We start from the raw sequence: 17,004 nt of genomic DNA on the forward strand, positions 1-17,004 counted from the left end.
CTTGGGGTCTGAGCGGCGCCCCTCCCCGCCCCCCCAGCGCTGCAGGGAACTGCGGAACTTCTCCTCCCTGCGCGCCATCCTGTCCGCCCTGCAGTCTAACCCCATATATCGGCTCAAGAGCAGCTGGGGCGCTGTGAGCAGGTGAGCAAGGATGGGGAGAGAAGCTTGGGCGAGACCTCCCTACCCTCCCAGCCCTGACCCTCCCAGCCCTGACCCTCTCCTGTCCCCCACAGGGAACCATTATCCACGTTCAGGAAACTTTCGCAGATTTTCTCAGATGAGAACAACCATCTCAGCAGCAGAGAGATTCTTTCCCAGGTACAGAGGCCTGCCCCGGGACCTGGGGCGGGCAAGGCACAGGCTGTCCTTGTCCTAACGTTCAGCGTCCTTCCCTGCACCCCAGAAATGACCTTGTCCTTGTGTGTGGGCAGCCCGAGTTTTTACTGCTTCTGCTGCCCTCATGATAGTTCACACTTGCTAACCGCCTTATTTATTCATTCAACAAATACCAGAAGTTACAAGGAAAAGGTCACTCAAGGCTAGAGTCACAGCGAAGAGTGAAAAAAAAATTGACTTTAATAAGCAAAACTAGCAAACGTGTGCCCACAGATCAGACTTACTGTAGGCAAGATCGAGGTTCTAAATGCAGTTAGGTTGTTAGGGTGAGTCCAGAAAAGATGGGACAGTCCTCACATTCACCTCCTGCAGGTCCCTACCCAGATGTTCCCTCCGAGATGCCCTCCCTGTGCCCCCCACATCTCATTCTTTTTTAAAAAGAATATAATTTTGTTGATTTCCAAGAGGAAGGGAGCAGGAGAGAGAGATAGAAACATCAATGACGAGAGAGAAAATCATCAATTGGCTGCCTCCTGCAGGCCCCTCACTGGGGATCAAGCCCCCAACCCGGGCATGTGCCCTGACCAGGAATTGAACTGTGACCTCCTGGTTCATAGGCCACTGCTCAACCATTGAGCCATGGGGCTGGGCTCTACTGTTCGTTTCTTATCTCTGAGTATCCTTAATTACATGTTAAGTTTGGTTGTTGCTCTCTCTTCCTCCCTGATGTCTGCTCCATGAGGCGTGTTTTTGTATGTTTTACTCACTACTGCTACCCCAGGAGCCAGAGCAGTGCCTGGCCCAGAGCAGGCTCTCAATTAATATCTGTGAGTGAATGAATATCTCAAGCAACAAGGAACTTTGCGTTAAGCACCTACTGTGTACTAGGCACTATGCCAGGAGGCTTGGCCAGGAACTAGAGAGACACAGCTCCTGCCCTGGGGGTGGGGGTGGGGGGGATCAGGCCCCAGACAGGGGGGGCCCACAGGGCAATGATAGCTGCTCCGGCAATGATATAATTAACCAGGCAGAACGATGCCATGGAGGCAAGTTCAGGGCATTCCCAGGGGATTGCCTGAGGGCCTAGTCCCTCAGACCTGGGACGAAGATTCTCACCTGTGCTGAGGCTGTCCTCGGGGGCCATGGCACCCTCAAGCCCCACCTCGGGTCATCCTCAGTGGGGCCTACCCCCTGCCACTAATCTGCTCCCTTCCTCCCTCCCCCTGTTCACTTTCCTTGGAGCGTGACCTTTGCAACTGGTTTGTAATTGCTAAAAGCAAAAGGGGCCCGGCCTGCATGGCTCAGTGGTTGAGCCAGGAGGTCACGGTTCAATTCCAGGTCAGGGCTTATGCCAGGGTTGTGGGCTCGATCCCCAGTGTGGGGCATGCAGGAGGCAGCCAATCAATGATTCTTGATGTTTCTCTCCCCCCCCCGCCCCCCCATCCTCTTTGAAATTAATAAACATATATTTAAAAATAAATAAAAATAAAAGCAAAATAGGTGTGTATTGAGGCTTCTTCCCTGAAGGAGAGGTCCAAGAGATCCCAGATCTGCTCAGTTCTTCTCCTGCCCACAGGAGGAGGCCACTGAGGGACCCCAAGAGGAGAATACGCCCCCAGGGAGCCTGCCTTCGGTGAGTGGTGGTAGTTTGGGGTGGGGGACAAGCAGGACCCTCATGGAAGGGGATGGAGCGTGATGGGGTCTGTGATGGTGGAGAGTGACTGGAGCTCTGGGGGCCACAGAAACTGCCCCCAGGCCCGGTTCCCTACCTTGGCACCTTTCTCACGGACCTGGTTATGCTGGACACAGCCCTGCCGGACATGCTAGAGGTCTGACTCCTGACCCTTGACCCCAGTACCACTTGCCCTCAGCACAGTGGGCTCCTGACATCCCACCTTTGACCCTGCCTGCAAACCCAACCCCAGCTCCCAGGGCTCCTGACATCCCAACCCCTGACCTTGACCCTCCATCAGTCCTTAATCCTGGAGACTCCAATTCAGACAAAGTTTTCCCCCAGGGAGATCTCATCAACTTTGAGAAGAGGAGGAAGGTGAGTGGGCGCTGGGGCGGGTGTGGGAGGGGCCAGAGTGGGGTCAGGGCAGGGATGAGGTCTCAGAAACCATACCCTCAGGAGTGGGAGATCCTGGCCCGAATCCAGCAGTTGCAGAAGCGCTGTCGGAGCTACTGCCTGAGCCCCTGCCGGCCCATCCTGGCTGCCTTGCGAGCCCAGCGCCAGCTCAGTGAGGAGCAGAGGTGACCAACCTGTGGCCTGGCCCAGCCCCAGCTCAACTGACCCTGATTTGCTTACCTTGTACACCTCTCCACATCCTTCTAAGGCCACCCGCCTCCTGAGCCTTGACCCCCAACCTGTGTCCCTGCATTATCTACAGCCCAACTGAGGGCCCCAAATGACCTCCAACCTTAAATTTGACTCTATCTGACCTTCTGACTTCAACTCAACCATCCCTTCTGTTTTCTTCCCACCTCTGACTTTATCTGACCCGAGATCCCATTCATGACCCCCATCTGACTCCGAGCCCAATCACTGACCCCCAATTTTGAGTAATTGACCCTGACTTTGATGTATATTTGACCGTCCAACTCAACTATCCCAATTATTTCCTTCATTCTGGGGAATCCATGACTCCAGTGATTGATTACCTGACCTTGAATTCTATTCTTGACCCAATTTGACTCCTCAGTCCCACCTGTGAATCCCTGTGTGACCTGCCAGCCAAGCCATCCCATCTCATTCCGAATAAGACCCAGTTTCTTTATGACCCCATTTACTACTCTGACCCTGGTATTTGGTGCTCAGTACTTGGCTGTTCCCCACAATGTCCAAACCCAGCTCCCAACTGATTCTAACTCTCGTCTCCCAATGCCCCCATCCGCACCTTGACCCCTCAGCTACCGTGTCTCCCGTGTCATTGAACCACCAGCCGCCTCCTGTCCCAGCTCCCCACGTGTGCGGCGACGAATCAGCCTCACCAAGCGTCTCAGTGCGTGAGTCTTGGGAATGTGGGTGGGGTGATATGGGCAGAGACGGGGGCTGCTTCTGGCTCTGAGTGTGGCCTCATCCTCATCCCCTGCCCCATCCTCAGGAAGCTGTCCAGAGAGAGAGGCTCCTCTCCTGGTGGGAGTCCTGGGGACCCCTCATCCCCCACCTCCAGGTGAGCATCCTGTTTAGTGAAGGAATTGGAGATGCAGGGTCAGAGGTCGGGGTAGCCACACCACCTCAGGCTCTGTGTCTCTCCCAGTCTGTCCCCAGGGTCTCCCCCATCTAGTCCTAGAATGAGGGACCCTCCTCCTGGAAGTCCCCCAGCCTCTCCAGGGCCCCAAGGCTCCAGCGCCAAGGTACCAGTTCTGCCTGTGTGTGCATTTGGGACTGTGGGCACCCAGGGCTGTGTGTGTGTGTGTGTGTGTGTGTGTGTGTGTGCATGCGCGTGTGTGATTTGAGGCCAACATACGAGATTGTACTCATGCTTGGCTCAGCACTGGGGGTGTCTGTCCAAGGGACCATGTACATTTTCATGGCCCGGATTGAGAAATTGTCCCTCCGTCTGGCTTGTGCTAAAATCTGGACCTGTGTGTCTGCTCGCCCATGGTGCAACCCCACATTTTGTTAGAACTGGTGTGTCTCCAGGAATTTGCATTCCTGAAGCGGAAATGTGGGCATGAATACCCACCATATCCACAGGCCCGTGTGCTGGCTGTTCATGGATATGGACTTATATGTGTGCAGCAACTGTGAGCATATATATGTACGCGCTGTTCTGTGTACATAGGATATTTTGTGTCTGAACATGGGTGTGTGTTTATCAATCATGTAAATGTGTGTAACAGGAAATGAAGGTTTGTATGTGATGGGATTGCACAGATGTGGACTTGTGTGTATGTGCCCTAATTGTGTGTCCCCTGGCTTTGGGTGTGTAGGGGCATGTGTTGAATGCATTAATAAGGAAGGGGCCTAATGTTCTCCCACTGCTCAGCTCCCATCCCCCACTGCTTACAGTTGCCCCTGGCTTTGACCCTGAGCTGTCCTGGAATCCCCCACGTGGGGCAGCAGGGCTCAGAGGCCCGGGTCATCCGAGTCAGCATCGACAATGACCATGGGAACCTGTATCGGAGCATTCTGGTGAGGAACGGGGCCAGGGACCTGCTGAGGGCAGCCCTGCCCTTGGGGCTCAGACAGTCAAATCTGACCTCCCGATTTCTTTTCCCAGCTCACGAGTCAGGACAAGGCCCCCAGTGTGGTGCAGAGAGCCTTGCAGAAGCACAATGTGGCCCAGTTCTGGGCCCGTGACTACCAGCTCTTCCAAGTCCTTCCGGGGGAAAAGGGTGAGCAGGGACAGCTCGGAGCCTTGGTTGGGGGGCAGCTGGGAGATGGCCCTAACAGGGCCAGGAGGTGGTACAGGCACAGGGCAGGGATAAGATAAAACTGAGTGGGGGTAAGAGGCAGTAAAGTATTTGTTCCTCAATTATATGAGTCATGTGGTTATCCTGGCTCAGTGCAAGGCAAGAGGGCACCTGGGATTATGGGGAAATGAGATTGCCCAGGGTTAGACAAGAGGGACTGTAGAAGCTTGTCTGGGCTTAAATGTATAGGATCACGAGGTTGCTCAGGCTAACGTGGTGGGGTGCAAGCCTGAAGGGGCTCTGGGCTTTAATTTGAGGGGAAATGAGTTTGCCCAGGCTCAGCCTGGGGAATCTGAACTTGGCACAGGAGAAGGCGAAAAGGTATTGAAATTCAGGGTAAGGGAGCATGAGGTGGTCCAGTGTAGGAGGTCGTCCAGTTTTCGCAAGGGAGAGTCAAGAGGTTGCTATATTAAAGAACACGACAGGAAGTAGGCCGGACATTAGGAAGAAAGGCATATATGAGGCTCAGGTGTCAAGGGCCATAGGTTGTGCAGGCTGGCAGTAGGAAGTCAGAGTTATCCAAGTTCATGGTAATAGCCGCATGACCTTGGCTGGGAATTGGCTCTGAGGAGAGGGTGGGGTCGGAAGGAAGTTGTCAGGGATGGGTGGCCTGAGTTTGCCCAAGCTTGTAGTACAGGTTGTCTAGACTCCAGGGGAAGTGGCGGGAAGTTGCCGAGGTTTGTGGTGGGGAGGAGACATGACGTTGTGCAGGCTTTGAGTGGGAAGTTATCCAGGTTCCCAGTGAGCGGAGAATGAGGTTGGCTTAGCGCTGGCTGAAGGGACCCACGGTTGTTCAGGCCTCAGGGTGAATGGCAGAAGGTTACCTAGGTCCCTTGTGGGGGAAGTATGCGGTTGTGCGGACCTTTCATGATTATGTCCACACCTGGCCAGAGCTCCTGATTCCCGACAACGCCAATGTCTTCTACGCCATGAGTCCAGCCGCCCCTGGAGACTTCATGCTGCGGCGGCGGAAGAAGGAGGAGGCCCAGCACACAACCTCAGTCTCCCCGACCTGAGCTGGCCCTCTCCTGCCTCCAGGACACAGGTCCCATGGGCAGCTTCTGTCACCATGGGGGCAGGAAGGGCACTCCTCTCCCAGAAAGCTCCCATTCCCCAGTAAAGTCCATTGTGCTCCATACCCTGTGGCCCCCTCCCCCCAACTTCACTGGGCCCCATCCCACTGACCCTCTTGGCACTGGATCCCTATTCCAAAGTCTTCAGCTCACAGGGTGGCTGGTGGAGGGCTCTATTGCATACTGGGGGTCAGACCCTTCCCTAGAGAAAGCTTGTAACTGTTGGAGATGCATCACAATGGACAGAAGTAGATGAAAACAGTGACCAAAGATATGAAACAGGAGTCAGTCTTCTTTGTTTGGTGCCTGCGCCTCATGTTCATTCTTCATTAAGATTAAAAAATGTAAAAGAAAAGAACCAAGAACCCTAAGGAAAGGATTGGGTGAAGCATGACCAGACACTGGGGGAGGGAGGCTGTCATACACACAGGTTTCAGGACTCCCCCAACATTTTGGGGGTAATATGCTGCTTTTCTGCTGTGTGTATGGGAGATGAAGAAATGAAATTCCATTGGAATCAGAGACAAAAACATCATCACCCATGAGTGTCAATAAGCTGTGAGGACAAAAGGTGAAGCTGAGTTCTCTCAGTACTGGGGTAGGAAGGAGAGACAGGTAGAGCCCATCCTGGCATGGCCCAGTGGTTGAGCATCGACCTATGAACCAGGAGGTCATGGTTGGATTTCCGGTCAGGGCACACGCCCGGGTTGCAGGTAGGGGACGTGCAGGAGGCAGCTGATCAATGATTGGCTCATCATTGAAGTTTCTGTTTCTCCCTCTCTTTTCCTCTCTGAAATATATATGTAATTTTTATTTGTTTAAAGAAGAAGAAACAGGTCAAGAAGGCAGAGGTGGAGTGAGCTATAGGGCATCTACAACAGTCACAGCAAGAACAATAACATGCCCTCTTATGAACTCTGCTCTGTGCTGGACGATAACTAGGGGCTTTATATTTCACTGTATTAATCAAGATTCTTTATGTTTCAAGTGGTCAAAAATCCAATTCAAACAGGCGTATGCATAAAGGAAATTAATGGCTTGTGTAATTTGAAAAATTTAGTGGGTCCACTTCAGGTACAGTTGGATCCAGGGACTGAAAAGATGTCAGGATTTTGTTGCTGTCTCTTGGCTCCAATTTTGCTCTCAGAATGAGACTGTCTGTTGTCCCCTCAAATCCAATCACCTTCTATGGTGATAGAACTAGTGACTTTTACCTGGTCACCCAGAGTAAAAACTGCCTTTCCAGTCTCCTTTTCAGCAAATGTGATCATGTGACTAAGTCCTGGCCAATGAGATGTAAAAGGAAAGGATGTGGGCAAATACTAGGTCCTGCTCTTAAAGGGGTAGTCCTCCCCTTCCTCCTCTTCTGCCTCCCGCTGTGTGGAGTGGATCCTGTGGGGTCGGGTGGGCCACACCCACTAAATAACTGAGCAACAAAAGGAAAGGAGCATGGAACCACCATATTGTATTGCTGCTACTTGGATTGTTGCATAAGAGAGAAATAAATGTCCACTTTACTTGAACCACTATTATTTGGGTTTCTATTACAGTAGCCAGAAGAACATTTTAAGTAACATAGCCCCACTCCAAGGCAGGCTCACACCTCCTGGGAGCATTGCCAGGCTTACATCCCACCGTCTCCTTCCTCCTATGCAAGGAGAACAAACCCCTTTCTCCCATCAGGCCCAGCAAAAGGCCCACAGCAGATGCCCATTGGACCAACTGAACCAGTAGCAGCGGTTCTCAACCTGTGGGTCGCGAACAATGAAAATACATCCTGCATATCAGATATTTACATTACGATTCATAACAGTAGCAAAATTACAGTTATGAAATAGCAACAAACATAATGTTATGGTTGGGGTCACCACCACATGAGGAACTGTATTAAAGGGTCGCTGCATCCGGAAGGTTGAGAACCACTGGAGAGGAATGAGATACTAATTAGCCATGCCTGGGTCCTGGGCCCATCCTTTGAGCTGGCAGAGGAGTCAAGTCTGGGAGGGCACAACAATTGAAATTCCATTTGGGTGTTGTTACTAGGCGAAGGGAGAATTCTGGTGAATGGGCAATAAAACAACCCCTAGGGTTCTAAACATTGTCTTTGGAGCAATAATGGGGGATGCTCAGGGCCTGCCTGGGGTAAGAGAGGAGATAGAAGAATCTAAGCATCATGTAGGGTCTGTTAAAAGACAGATTACAGCTTTGGCCGGTTTGGCTCAGTGGATAGAGCATCAGTCCTCAGACAGAAGGGTCCCGAGTTCCATTTAGGTTAAGGGCATGTACCTCGGTTGGTGTCTCATATCATCCATGTTTCAGTCAAGGCACATGCCCGGGTTGTGGGCTCAATCCCCAGTAGAAGGCGTGCAGGAGGCAGCCGATCAATGATTCTCATCATTGATATTTCTATATCTCGCTCTCTCTCCCTTCCTCCCTGAAATCAATACAGTACACAACATGCTACTCTACAGGCTTTTTAAGGGGGAGGGGTTACTATGAGTATTAAGACCTTAGTACTAATTGGGTGTAAATAACAATATCTTGAACTAGCTTAAGCAAATAATAATCTATACATATAAAAGGCTAACATGCAAAGTGTCCCCACGGGAGTTCGACAGGGAGACCGGGAGTTTGATTGCTCGCTATGACGTGCGCTGACCACCAGGGGGAAGCACGGAATGAAGGAAGGCCCCAGCTGGCAGCCGGAAGGAAGGCCCCGATTAGCCCTGATTGCCAGCCAGGCCTAGGGATTCTACCTGTGCATGAATTTCATGCACTTGGCCTCTAGTTGCTATATAATGTAATATGTCCATTTTATCTCAATAAAAATAAAATAATTGTTATTCTTATGGAGTGCTTACTATGTACCAGGCTCTGTTCTAATAATCTATCTCATTTAATCCTCATAATAACACTGTGGAGTAGGCACTATTATTTCACCCATTGTATACACGAAAAACTGGGACTAGGGAGGCTTAAACTATCCAAGGTGACACGGTAGGTGGCAAGGCTGGGGTGCGATGTGCTAGAACATGTGCACTTAACAACTGGCTGGTTAGCCTCTCAGAATCACAGTTTACAGTTTCTGTCTTTCTTACACACACAGTCCAAATCCAATTTCCTGAGGAAGAGATTCTCTGAATCACTTTGTTTTTTGAAAGTGCACAGGTAGCCCTGGCCGGTGTGGTTCAGTTGGTTGAGTGTCTTCCCTTGCACCAAAAGGGTGCCAGTTCGATTCCAGGTCAGAGCACATGCCCCGGTTGCAGGCTTGGTCCTGCAGTCCAGGTGTGTATGGGAGGCAACTGATCACCACATTGATGTTCCTCCCTCCCTCCCTCCCTCCCTCCCTCCCTCCCTCCCTCCCTCCCTCCCTCCCTCCCTATCTCCCTCTGGCCCTTTCTCTCTAAAATCAATAAAAACATTAAAAAATAAAAGTGCAGGGTACTCAGGCATAGCTCTACCCCATAACTAACAAGATCTGTATCTTTACATCTCTTAGTGGGGCTTTTCTCTAATCTTTGCTTCACAAATATTCCGCCCCTCCCCCAACAAATATTTCTTGAGCTTCTACTGTGTACCAGTCTTTGTTCTATGTGCTGGGAACACAAAAATGAACAAAACAGACTACTGAGGGCAGTGAATCAATAACAAAACATCCTACACATTAGATGATATTACCCACAGAGGATGCAAAATCTATACTAATAAAAGGGTAATATGCTAATTAGACTGGGAGATCTTCCAGGAGACCTCCTGGACAAAGCCATGGTGGGGAGGCCAAGGCAGAAGCAGTTAGGGGCAATCAGGCCAGGAGGGGAGGGCAGTTTGGGTGAGCAGGCTGGTGGGGGGTGCTGGTGGTGGGGGCTGTTGGGGCAATCAGTCTGGTGGAGGGGCAGTTGGGGGAGAGCAGGCTGGTAGCGGGGGGCTGGTGGGGGGCCATTGGGGGTGATCAGGCTGGCGTGGGGGGGCAGTTGGGGTTAGCAGGCCAGTGGGAAGGGCAGTTGGGGGGCGAGCAGGCTGGTGGGGGAGAACTGGGGGGGGCAGATGGGGGCAAGCAGGCCGGCAGGGGGGCAGTTGGGGGAGAGCAGGCTGGTGGGGGGGCTGGGGGGACCATTAGGGGCAATCAGGTTGGTGGGGGGGGGCAGTTGGGGGCGATCAGGCCAGCAAGGGGGGGCAGTTGGGGGTGAGAAGGCTGGCAGGCAGGTGAGCAGTTAGGAGCCAGCAGTCCCAGATTGTGAGAGGGTGCAGGCCGGGCTGAGGGACACCCCACCCCATGCATGAATTTTGTGCACCAGGCCACTAGTATATCTATAAAAGGCTAATATGCAAAGTGTCCCCTCAGGAGTTCGACCAGGAGACCAGGAGTTTGATTGCTTGCTATGACATGCACTGACCACCAGGGGCGGCACGGAATGAAAGAAGGCCCCGGGACAGCCTGAAGGAAGGGCCCGATGGGTCCTGATCACCTGCCAGGCCTAGGGACCCTACCCATGCATGAATTTCGTTCACTGGGACTCTAGTAATAATAATAATAAGCCACTTAAGGGCAATGGGGAGTGTGGGATGATAGGGCTGCTGTTTTAAATAGGGTGATCAGAGAGGACTTCATTGAGAAGGTGACATGTGGGCAGAGGCCTGAATAAAGTGAAGGAGTGATCCCTGATATTTGGAGGAAGAACCTTCAAGGCAGAGGGAACAGCTGGTGCAAATGCCCATGTTACCTTCACCATCTGCCCACTTCTTCCCTCCAGGCAAAGGTGTTCCTGGCTACTCCATCTGACCACCTTGTTGCCCAATAAAAAGCTGCACCCCCTTTCCCAGTAAGGCCCGGTCAAGTCCTAGGATGGGCGCTCAGCGATTGCATTTGGATCACATGCCTGCCCTGAACCAATCACCGTGCTCCGGGGAATGGAGCGTTTAATGGGCTAATCTGCGGCTGGCAGGAGCAATCAGGTAGGTATCACCCCTCCCCAGGCATGTGCCTTTGTGGGGTGTTTACCCTCGTTTAAGCTCAGCCAAAGCAAATAGCTTTTATGGTTTGTTCTAGAATTACTTGCCACATTATTAAAAGAACTGCACACTCCTTATAAAATGCCGAATATACAGATGTAAACAGTACATTTTTTACAAAAAGCAAAATCACAAAACCTCACACTCCAGAATATATGCCATCTGACCAATACAGAGTCATGTCATACATACTGTCTGGCGGCACTGCCTCGCATTGTGCAAACACTCAAGAGCGAGTCACTATGACGATTTTATTACTTACTCCTACCCAGACCGGGAAATGTTAATTCACGCGATAATATCAATAGCTTGCATTTTTTGGAATGTTTGCTATACGCCAAGCCAATTCTTACAGATGAAAATGCTGACGCTCAGATAAGGTCGGCACCTGCCCAAGGTCACACAGCAAGAAAGTGTTTCCCGCCCCCGCCCCCAAGCGGCAGCGGGGCGAGAGGGCCCCTGCCTCCTCCCGCCGGGCCTGGCGGGGCTGCCGCCTCCCCTTATCTCAGTCCAGGCTGCCTGCTGGTCCCGCCCCCTGGGGAAAGCTGCCACTTGGAGGCGCCTGGCCGGGAAGGGCCTGGTCAGCTGTGTCCGGTGGAGGCAACTGCTGACCCAGCTGTGGACTGTGCCAGAGGTGGAGGAAGTTTGGAGAAGGAGCTCTGGGCCCCCCCGCGGCGGGGGCTGCATCATGGATCACCTCGGGGCGCCCCTCTGGCCTGGAGTCGGCTCCCTCTGGCTCCTGCTCACTGGAGCCGCCTTGGCTCCCCCTCCCAACTCCCCGGGCCCCAAGTTTGAAAGCAAAGGTAAGGAAGGATGGAGCTGTGGACGGGCCCCCGACACGGTCCTGGAGGGCAATGCAGGGGCCGGAACTGTCAGCCTCGGTCCTGAGGACCGAGCTGGTGTCTGAAGCCCCAGGGCGGTTCTGCGGGGGCCTGCGGGGTCTAAGTCCCCGGGCTGGGTTCTCGGGGGTACCGCTGGAGAGAAACGCAAGGCTCCTGTTTTATCTTTTCAGGGAGCTGGGACATGCTCCATCCTAATGGGTCTGGGCTCCGCGGTCTGGAGTCCCTGGGGGGAGAGGACCTAGCGGACCTCCGGCGAGGGAGGGAGGAAAACCCGGGTCCGAGGCACAGGGGCCGGGCCGCAGGCGACTGTAAACACGGTTTGCGTGCGGGCACCAGATCCCCTGCGACGCTGGGTTGAGGGAGGGGGCGGGGGGCACGGTTGGCGCTATCGGGAGGCCGGGAGCCTGCCGGGTCCGATAGGGGGCCCCGCCTCCTCCACACACACCCACGGGCTGGCTGGTCCTGGGCCGGGGCGGCGGGTGGGCTGCGGGAGACCGAGGCCTTGAACGCTGCGCTCAGTTCAGCGGGTGGCGGGATGGATGGGTATGTGTGGGGGCAATAATAAGGCAAGTATCCTGGGCCCGGGAGTTCGGGAGGCACCACCTCTGCGTACCCCTCCAGGGCCCTGCTGGGGTGGAGAGCTGGGGTGGGGCTTTTGTCTTATCGGTCCGCACAGGCGACGGGAAAGAGGGGGAGGGCGCTGTGGTCCGAAAACTGGGCTCGGCTCGCCTGACCCTTCCCCTTGCCCCCTTCCTCCCGCCCCCAATCGCCCCCCCCCCCCCAGCGGCCCTGCTGGTGGCCCACGGGCACAAAAGAGCTCCTGTGCTTCACCGAGCGGTTGGAAGACTTGGTGTGTTTCTGGGAGGAGGCGGCAAGCGCGGGGGTCAGCCCCGACAACTACAGCTTCTCCTACCAGCTCGAGTAAGTCCGACGGGCAGGCAGAACGCCTCCAAGGGTTGGCGGGGCGGGCGGGGCTGGCACCTCCCCTGCCGGTGGGAAGCCCGGGGTATCAGCACTGACACCTCCCCTAGTGGCCGGGGCTGGAACACTCCGGTGATCACCGGTGGAACTCGGCTCCAAACCTCAGGGCTGGGACAGCGGCTTCTCAGCCAGGTCCAAGGTGTCGCGTACCTGGGTCTGGGACGCCCCCTCGTGGTAGTGACCAGAATAAACCCGGCCCGGTCAACACCCCGCAACTGCTCTCTTTCCTCCCGGGTCCCGCCTCACCCAGGGGTGAGCAGTGGGGAAGCCGTGCCGCCTGCACCAGGCGCCCGCGGCGCGCGGAGTGGTGCGCTTCTGGTGCTCGCTGCCTACGGCCGACACGTCGAGCTTCGTGCCCTTAGAGCTGCGCGTCACAGCGGCCTCGTCCGGTGCTCCACGCTACCGCCGGGTCATCCAGATCAACGAAGTGGGTAAGTTCGCCGGCAATGGGCGAGTGGAGGGAGGGAGGTCTCTGTCTCCGCCCACTGGAGCCGCCCTTCTCGGCAGTGCTCCTGGACCCCCCAGCGGAGCTAGAAGCGCGGCGGGCGGACGAGGGCGGCCACGTGGTACTACGCTGGCTCCCACCTCCTGGGGCCCCCCATGGCGAGCCTCATCCGCTACGAGGTGAACATCTCCGCAGGCGGCGCCGCAGGGAGCGCGCAGAAAGTGAGACTCGCCCCTACTGCCCACCCCCAGCTCTCCCAAAGGTCCAGCCCCTCTAAGTCCCGCCCAGACGGTCACCACGGCCTCGCCCCTCCAGGTTCGCCCCTGACGCCCGACATCCCATTGCCCTGGGGCCCCAGACAGCTCCACGCCCACCCACAAGACCCCTTTCTCCAAGCCTCCCCAGCCCACCTAAACCCTGTCCCAAACCCTAGATCACTTTCAGGGCCCGCCCCCTCCATGCTCTGGGCCCCTGTTTACCGGGCCCCCATCCTGATTGGCCCCTGAGCCCTCCTGGAGCCCCGCCTCCTACTCTCATTGCTCCTCGGGCGCCGTCCTTCCTTCCTCTGATTGGTCCGCCCCACCTGCCTGTGTCGGTTCGCGCGGCCAGGTGGAGATCCTGGACGGCCGCACCGAGTGCGTGCTGAGCAACCTGCGGCGCGGGACGCGGTACACCTTCACCGTGCGCGCGCGTATGGCGGAGCCGAGCTTCGACGGCTACTGGAGCGCTTGGTCGGAGCCTGCGTCGCTGCTGACAGCTAGTGGTGAGGCCCCAGGTAGGGGTGTAGGGGGGTTGGGGCTGAGCTTGGGGCAAACCCACTGTCCTGACCTATTCCTGGCTCTCCAGACCTGGACCCGCTCATCCTGACGCTCTCCCTCATCCTCGTGCTCATCCTGCTGCTGCTGGCCGTGTTCGCCCTCCTCTCCCACCGCCGGTGAGCACCCAGTTCGCGCACCTGATCCAGACCCCTCCCCACGAGGTCCCCCCTTTCCTTGTGGAAACCTAGGCTCAGAGAGGCAGGCACCTGCCCGAGGTCAACGGTAAGGAGTCAGTGGCAGGGCTGGGATGCAAGCCAGACCAGGCTCAGACTCTTAGTTAAAATACGCTGGGGGACAGCCATCTGGTTTTCCCCTTTTAGATTCCTTTGCAAATTCCTTTACTTTTGTAAAGTCAACGAGATGGGCTTAAAGGAAAGAGGTAAGCCCTGTGTTTCTGCTCTTCTGTTAAGCTCTTCAGACGCTTTATGATATGACCATTCCTCTGAGGGTGGTTGTAATTCTAAGCACATACCATGTGGTTTCACACCACCAAGCTTTGGCACATGCGATTCCTGCCTTGTCTGCTTGGCAATCTCCTCGTTGTCTTTTAATTTATTTTAATGTCTGTTCATTTATTTGGTTAGAAAATACATATTCAATGTCAACTATGTATTAGGCACAGGGAAGGGAGTGGAGAACAAGCCAGACATGTCCCTGACCCGGTGGATCTCATAGTTGAGTCAGACAACAAACAAGGGAACCAACAGATATTTGATTATAAGTTATGATGAGTGATATCACAGAAATGGGATATGGGGACATGACAGCATGGATAGGGAAGACCTCTGGGAGGTGACCTTAGAGTAGAAATCTGAAGGTTGGAAGGAAGCAGCCATGAAAAGCAGGGAGAAGAAACAATTGTGCAAAGGCCCTGAGGTGGGAATGAGCTTGGCACAATGAAGCACCTTCAAGAGCTCTATGGCTAGAACAGGGTGCGTGAGGAGGGAGTGGTGGGTGATGAGGGGAATGAAGTAATAGGGGTGACAGTAGGCAGGGTTGCCTGCAGGGCTGTAGGGAGGAGATTGAATGCATTGGGGAACCAGGGGGAGGAGTGAGAGAAGTGACACAATGGACCTCCAGGCAAGCCTGGGCCAGGTTTAGAGGGGCATGGGGCACTGTGTATTGAACTCCTACACATCCTTCAAAACTCTGTTTCAGTTGCCTTCCTGTATGTCTGTCTCTATAGATGCTTCAGCCAAAGCCCCTGCTCCCCATCCCCTGTGCTCTCCTCTGCCTTCATCAGGATCACCAGGGGCGAGGAGTATCTGTGCCCTTGCGACTGGGTACGGAGGGGATATAGGTGTGTTCAACGACACATGCCCATGTACTTGTTTCTTTTGGTCTCACCAGGGCTCTGAAGCAGAAGATCTGGCCTGGCATCCCAAGCCCCGAGAGTGAATTTGAGGGCCTTTTCACCACCCACAAGGGTAACTTCCAGGTAGGTGGTCTGCTTGTCCCCTCAGGGCCTGTGGCGTCCCTGCTCCTGTGGCCAAACTCCAGGTTTCTGAGCTGGCTGGTACTGCTTCCCCAGCTGTGGCTGTACCAGAATGACGGCTGTTTGTGGTGGAGCCCCTGTACCCCCTTCGCAGAGGACCCACCTACCCCACTGGAAGTCCTTTCTGAACGCTGCTGGGAGGTGACACAAGCAGTGGAGCCAGGGACAGATGATGAGGGGCCCCTGCTGGAGCCAGTGGGCCGTGAGCATGCCCAGGACACCTACCTGGTGCTGGACAAGTGGCTGCTGCCCAGGAGCCCACCCAGCGAGGACCCCCCACAGTCTGGTGGCAGTTTGGACATAGCAGCCATGGATGAAGGCTCAGAAGCATCCTCCTGCTCATCGGTTTTGGCCCTGAAACCAGAGGGGGCCTCGCCGGCCAGCTTTGAGTACACCATCCTGGACCCCAGCTCCCAGCTCTTGCGCCCAAGGGCATTGCCCCCTGAGCTGCCCCCCACCCCACCCCACCTAAAGTACCTGTACCTCGTGGTGTCGGACTCTGGCATCTCAACTGACTACAGCTCAGGGGGCTCCCAGGGCGTGAAGGGGGACTCATCCAATGGCCCCTATTCCAACCCTTATGAGAATAACCTTGTCCCAGCCCCCGAGCCTTCACCTCCCAGCTATGTGGCCTGCTCCTAGGACTCCAGGCCTCAGATGCTGGGGGACCCAGCATGGCCTCAGTGCTAGTCTAGGGCCAAGGCCTACCTGGCAGGGTCGGTGAGGCCTCTCTCAGGACCAGGGGCATTTCTGACCTGGCTCTGTGCCTAATCCATCCTCAGGAAGGCACAGCCTTGCAGTATTTCTAAATGTACAGGTGTATTTTTTTGTTTTATATATCTATATCTATAAATATATGTATAGATATGTAGATATAGATAGATAGATATATTGCTGCTCTTATGGCTCGGGCTATAGGGGGGACAGTATAAAAGGCTGTGAGCTCCGTCTGAAATTCAGGACTTGGAAGTCTGAATAATCATCATAATAAAATGAACTAACCACTGTAAGTTACACTAGCTGCCATAACAAACAACTTCTAAATCTGAGTGGCTTAACACAGTTAGTTTCCCTCATATTTCAATTCAAACAGGTGGGCAGCCATCCCTGGGATGAGTCAGAAGCTGAGACTCTTCTGGTCTCTAGCTTCACCATCCAGGGTCACCCTGGGGTGTTTAGATAGATCCTCAGCATCCAACCAGCCAGCAAGTAAAGGGAGAGAAAGGATTCTGTGGGCCATTTTAAGGATCTAGCCTAGAAGTGGGCTCCAGTGGCCAGAAATGGTCACGTGACCTCAGCTAGAGCCATGGATGGCTGGAAAATGTAGTTTAGCTGTGCACCCACAGAGAGGAAAGCTGTTTAATGGGCCTCTAGCTTGTCTCTACCAGTAACAGTAACAACATTAATTCACAGGGCTTTATTCTATATCAGGCCCCATTCTAAGGAAGCATTCTGATGACAACAAATGTTATGAAGTGGGCTCAATGGGAGTTCAAGTTTAAACACATTATTATTATTATTATTATTATTATTATTATTATTATTTTTAATCCTCACCCGAGGATATGTTTTTCATCAATTCTAG

At 54.2% G+C, this 17,004-nt stretch overlaps 2 protein-coding genes across 2 annotated transcripts in view; both read left to right on the forward strand.

The window, feature by feature from the left end:
• RGL3 (ral guanine nucleotide dissociation stimulator like 3) overlaps positions 1-8,274 on the forward strand; it is a 16,942-nt gene extending 8,668 nt beyond the window's left edge. The window contains 13 exon segments of the mRNA XM_059696739.1: positions 38-141; positions 234-318; positions 1,913-1,969; positions 2,079-2,165; positions 2,354-2,386; positions 2,468-2,589; positions 3,247-3,342; positions 3,441-3,509; positions 3,597-3,693; positions 4,352-4,474; positions 4,563-4,677; positions 5,647-5,729; positions 5,731-8,274. Coding sequence (XP_059552722.1) covers positions 38-141; positions 234-318; positions 1,913-1,969; positions 2,079-2,165; positions 2,354-2,386; positions 2,468-2,589; positions 3,247-3,342; positions 3,441-3,509; positions 3,597-3,693; positions 4,352-4,474; positions 4,563-4,677; positions 5,647-5,729; positions 5,731-6,084 — 1,425 coding nt within the window. The 3' untranslated portion in view covers positions 6,085-8,274.
• A 3,007-nt stretch (positions 8,275-11,281) lies between these two features.
• On the forward strand, positions 11,282-16,433 carry EPOR (erythropoietin receptor). The gene is given in 11 exon segments (XM_059696725.1): positions 11,282-11,641; positions 12,465-12,484; positions 12,486-12,601; positions 12,912-12,924; positions 12,927-13,092; positions 13,169-13,257; positions 13,259-13,327; positions 13,716-13,869; positions 13,953-14,040; positions 15,275-15,362; positions 15,456-16,433. Coding segments are annotated over 11 exon segments (1,524 nt in total). The 5' UTR covers positions 11,282-11,526; the 3' UTR covers positions 16,062-16,433.
• The last annotated feature ends 571 nt before the right edge of the window (positions 16,434-17,004 follow it).

This window comes from Myotis daubentonii, chromosome 5 (assembly GCF_963259705.1).
Source record: "Myotis daubentonii chromosome 5, mMyoDau2.1, whole genome shotgun sequence".
NCBI lineage: Eukaryota > Metazoa > Chordata > Mammalia > Chiroptera > Vespertilionidae > Myotis > Myotis daubentonii.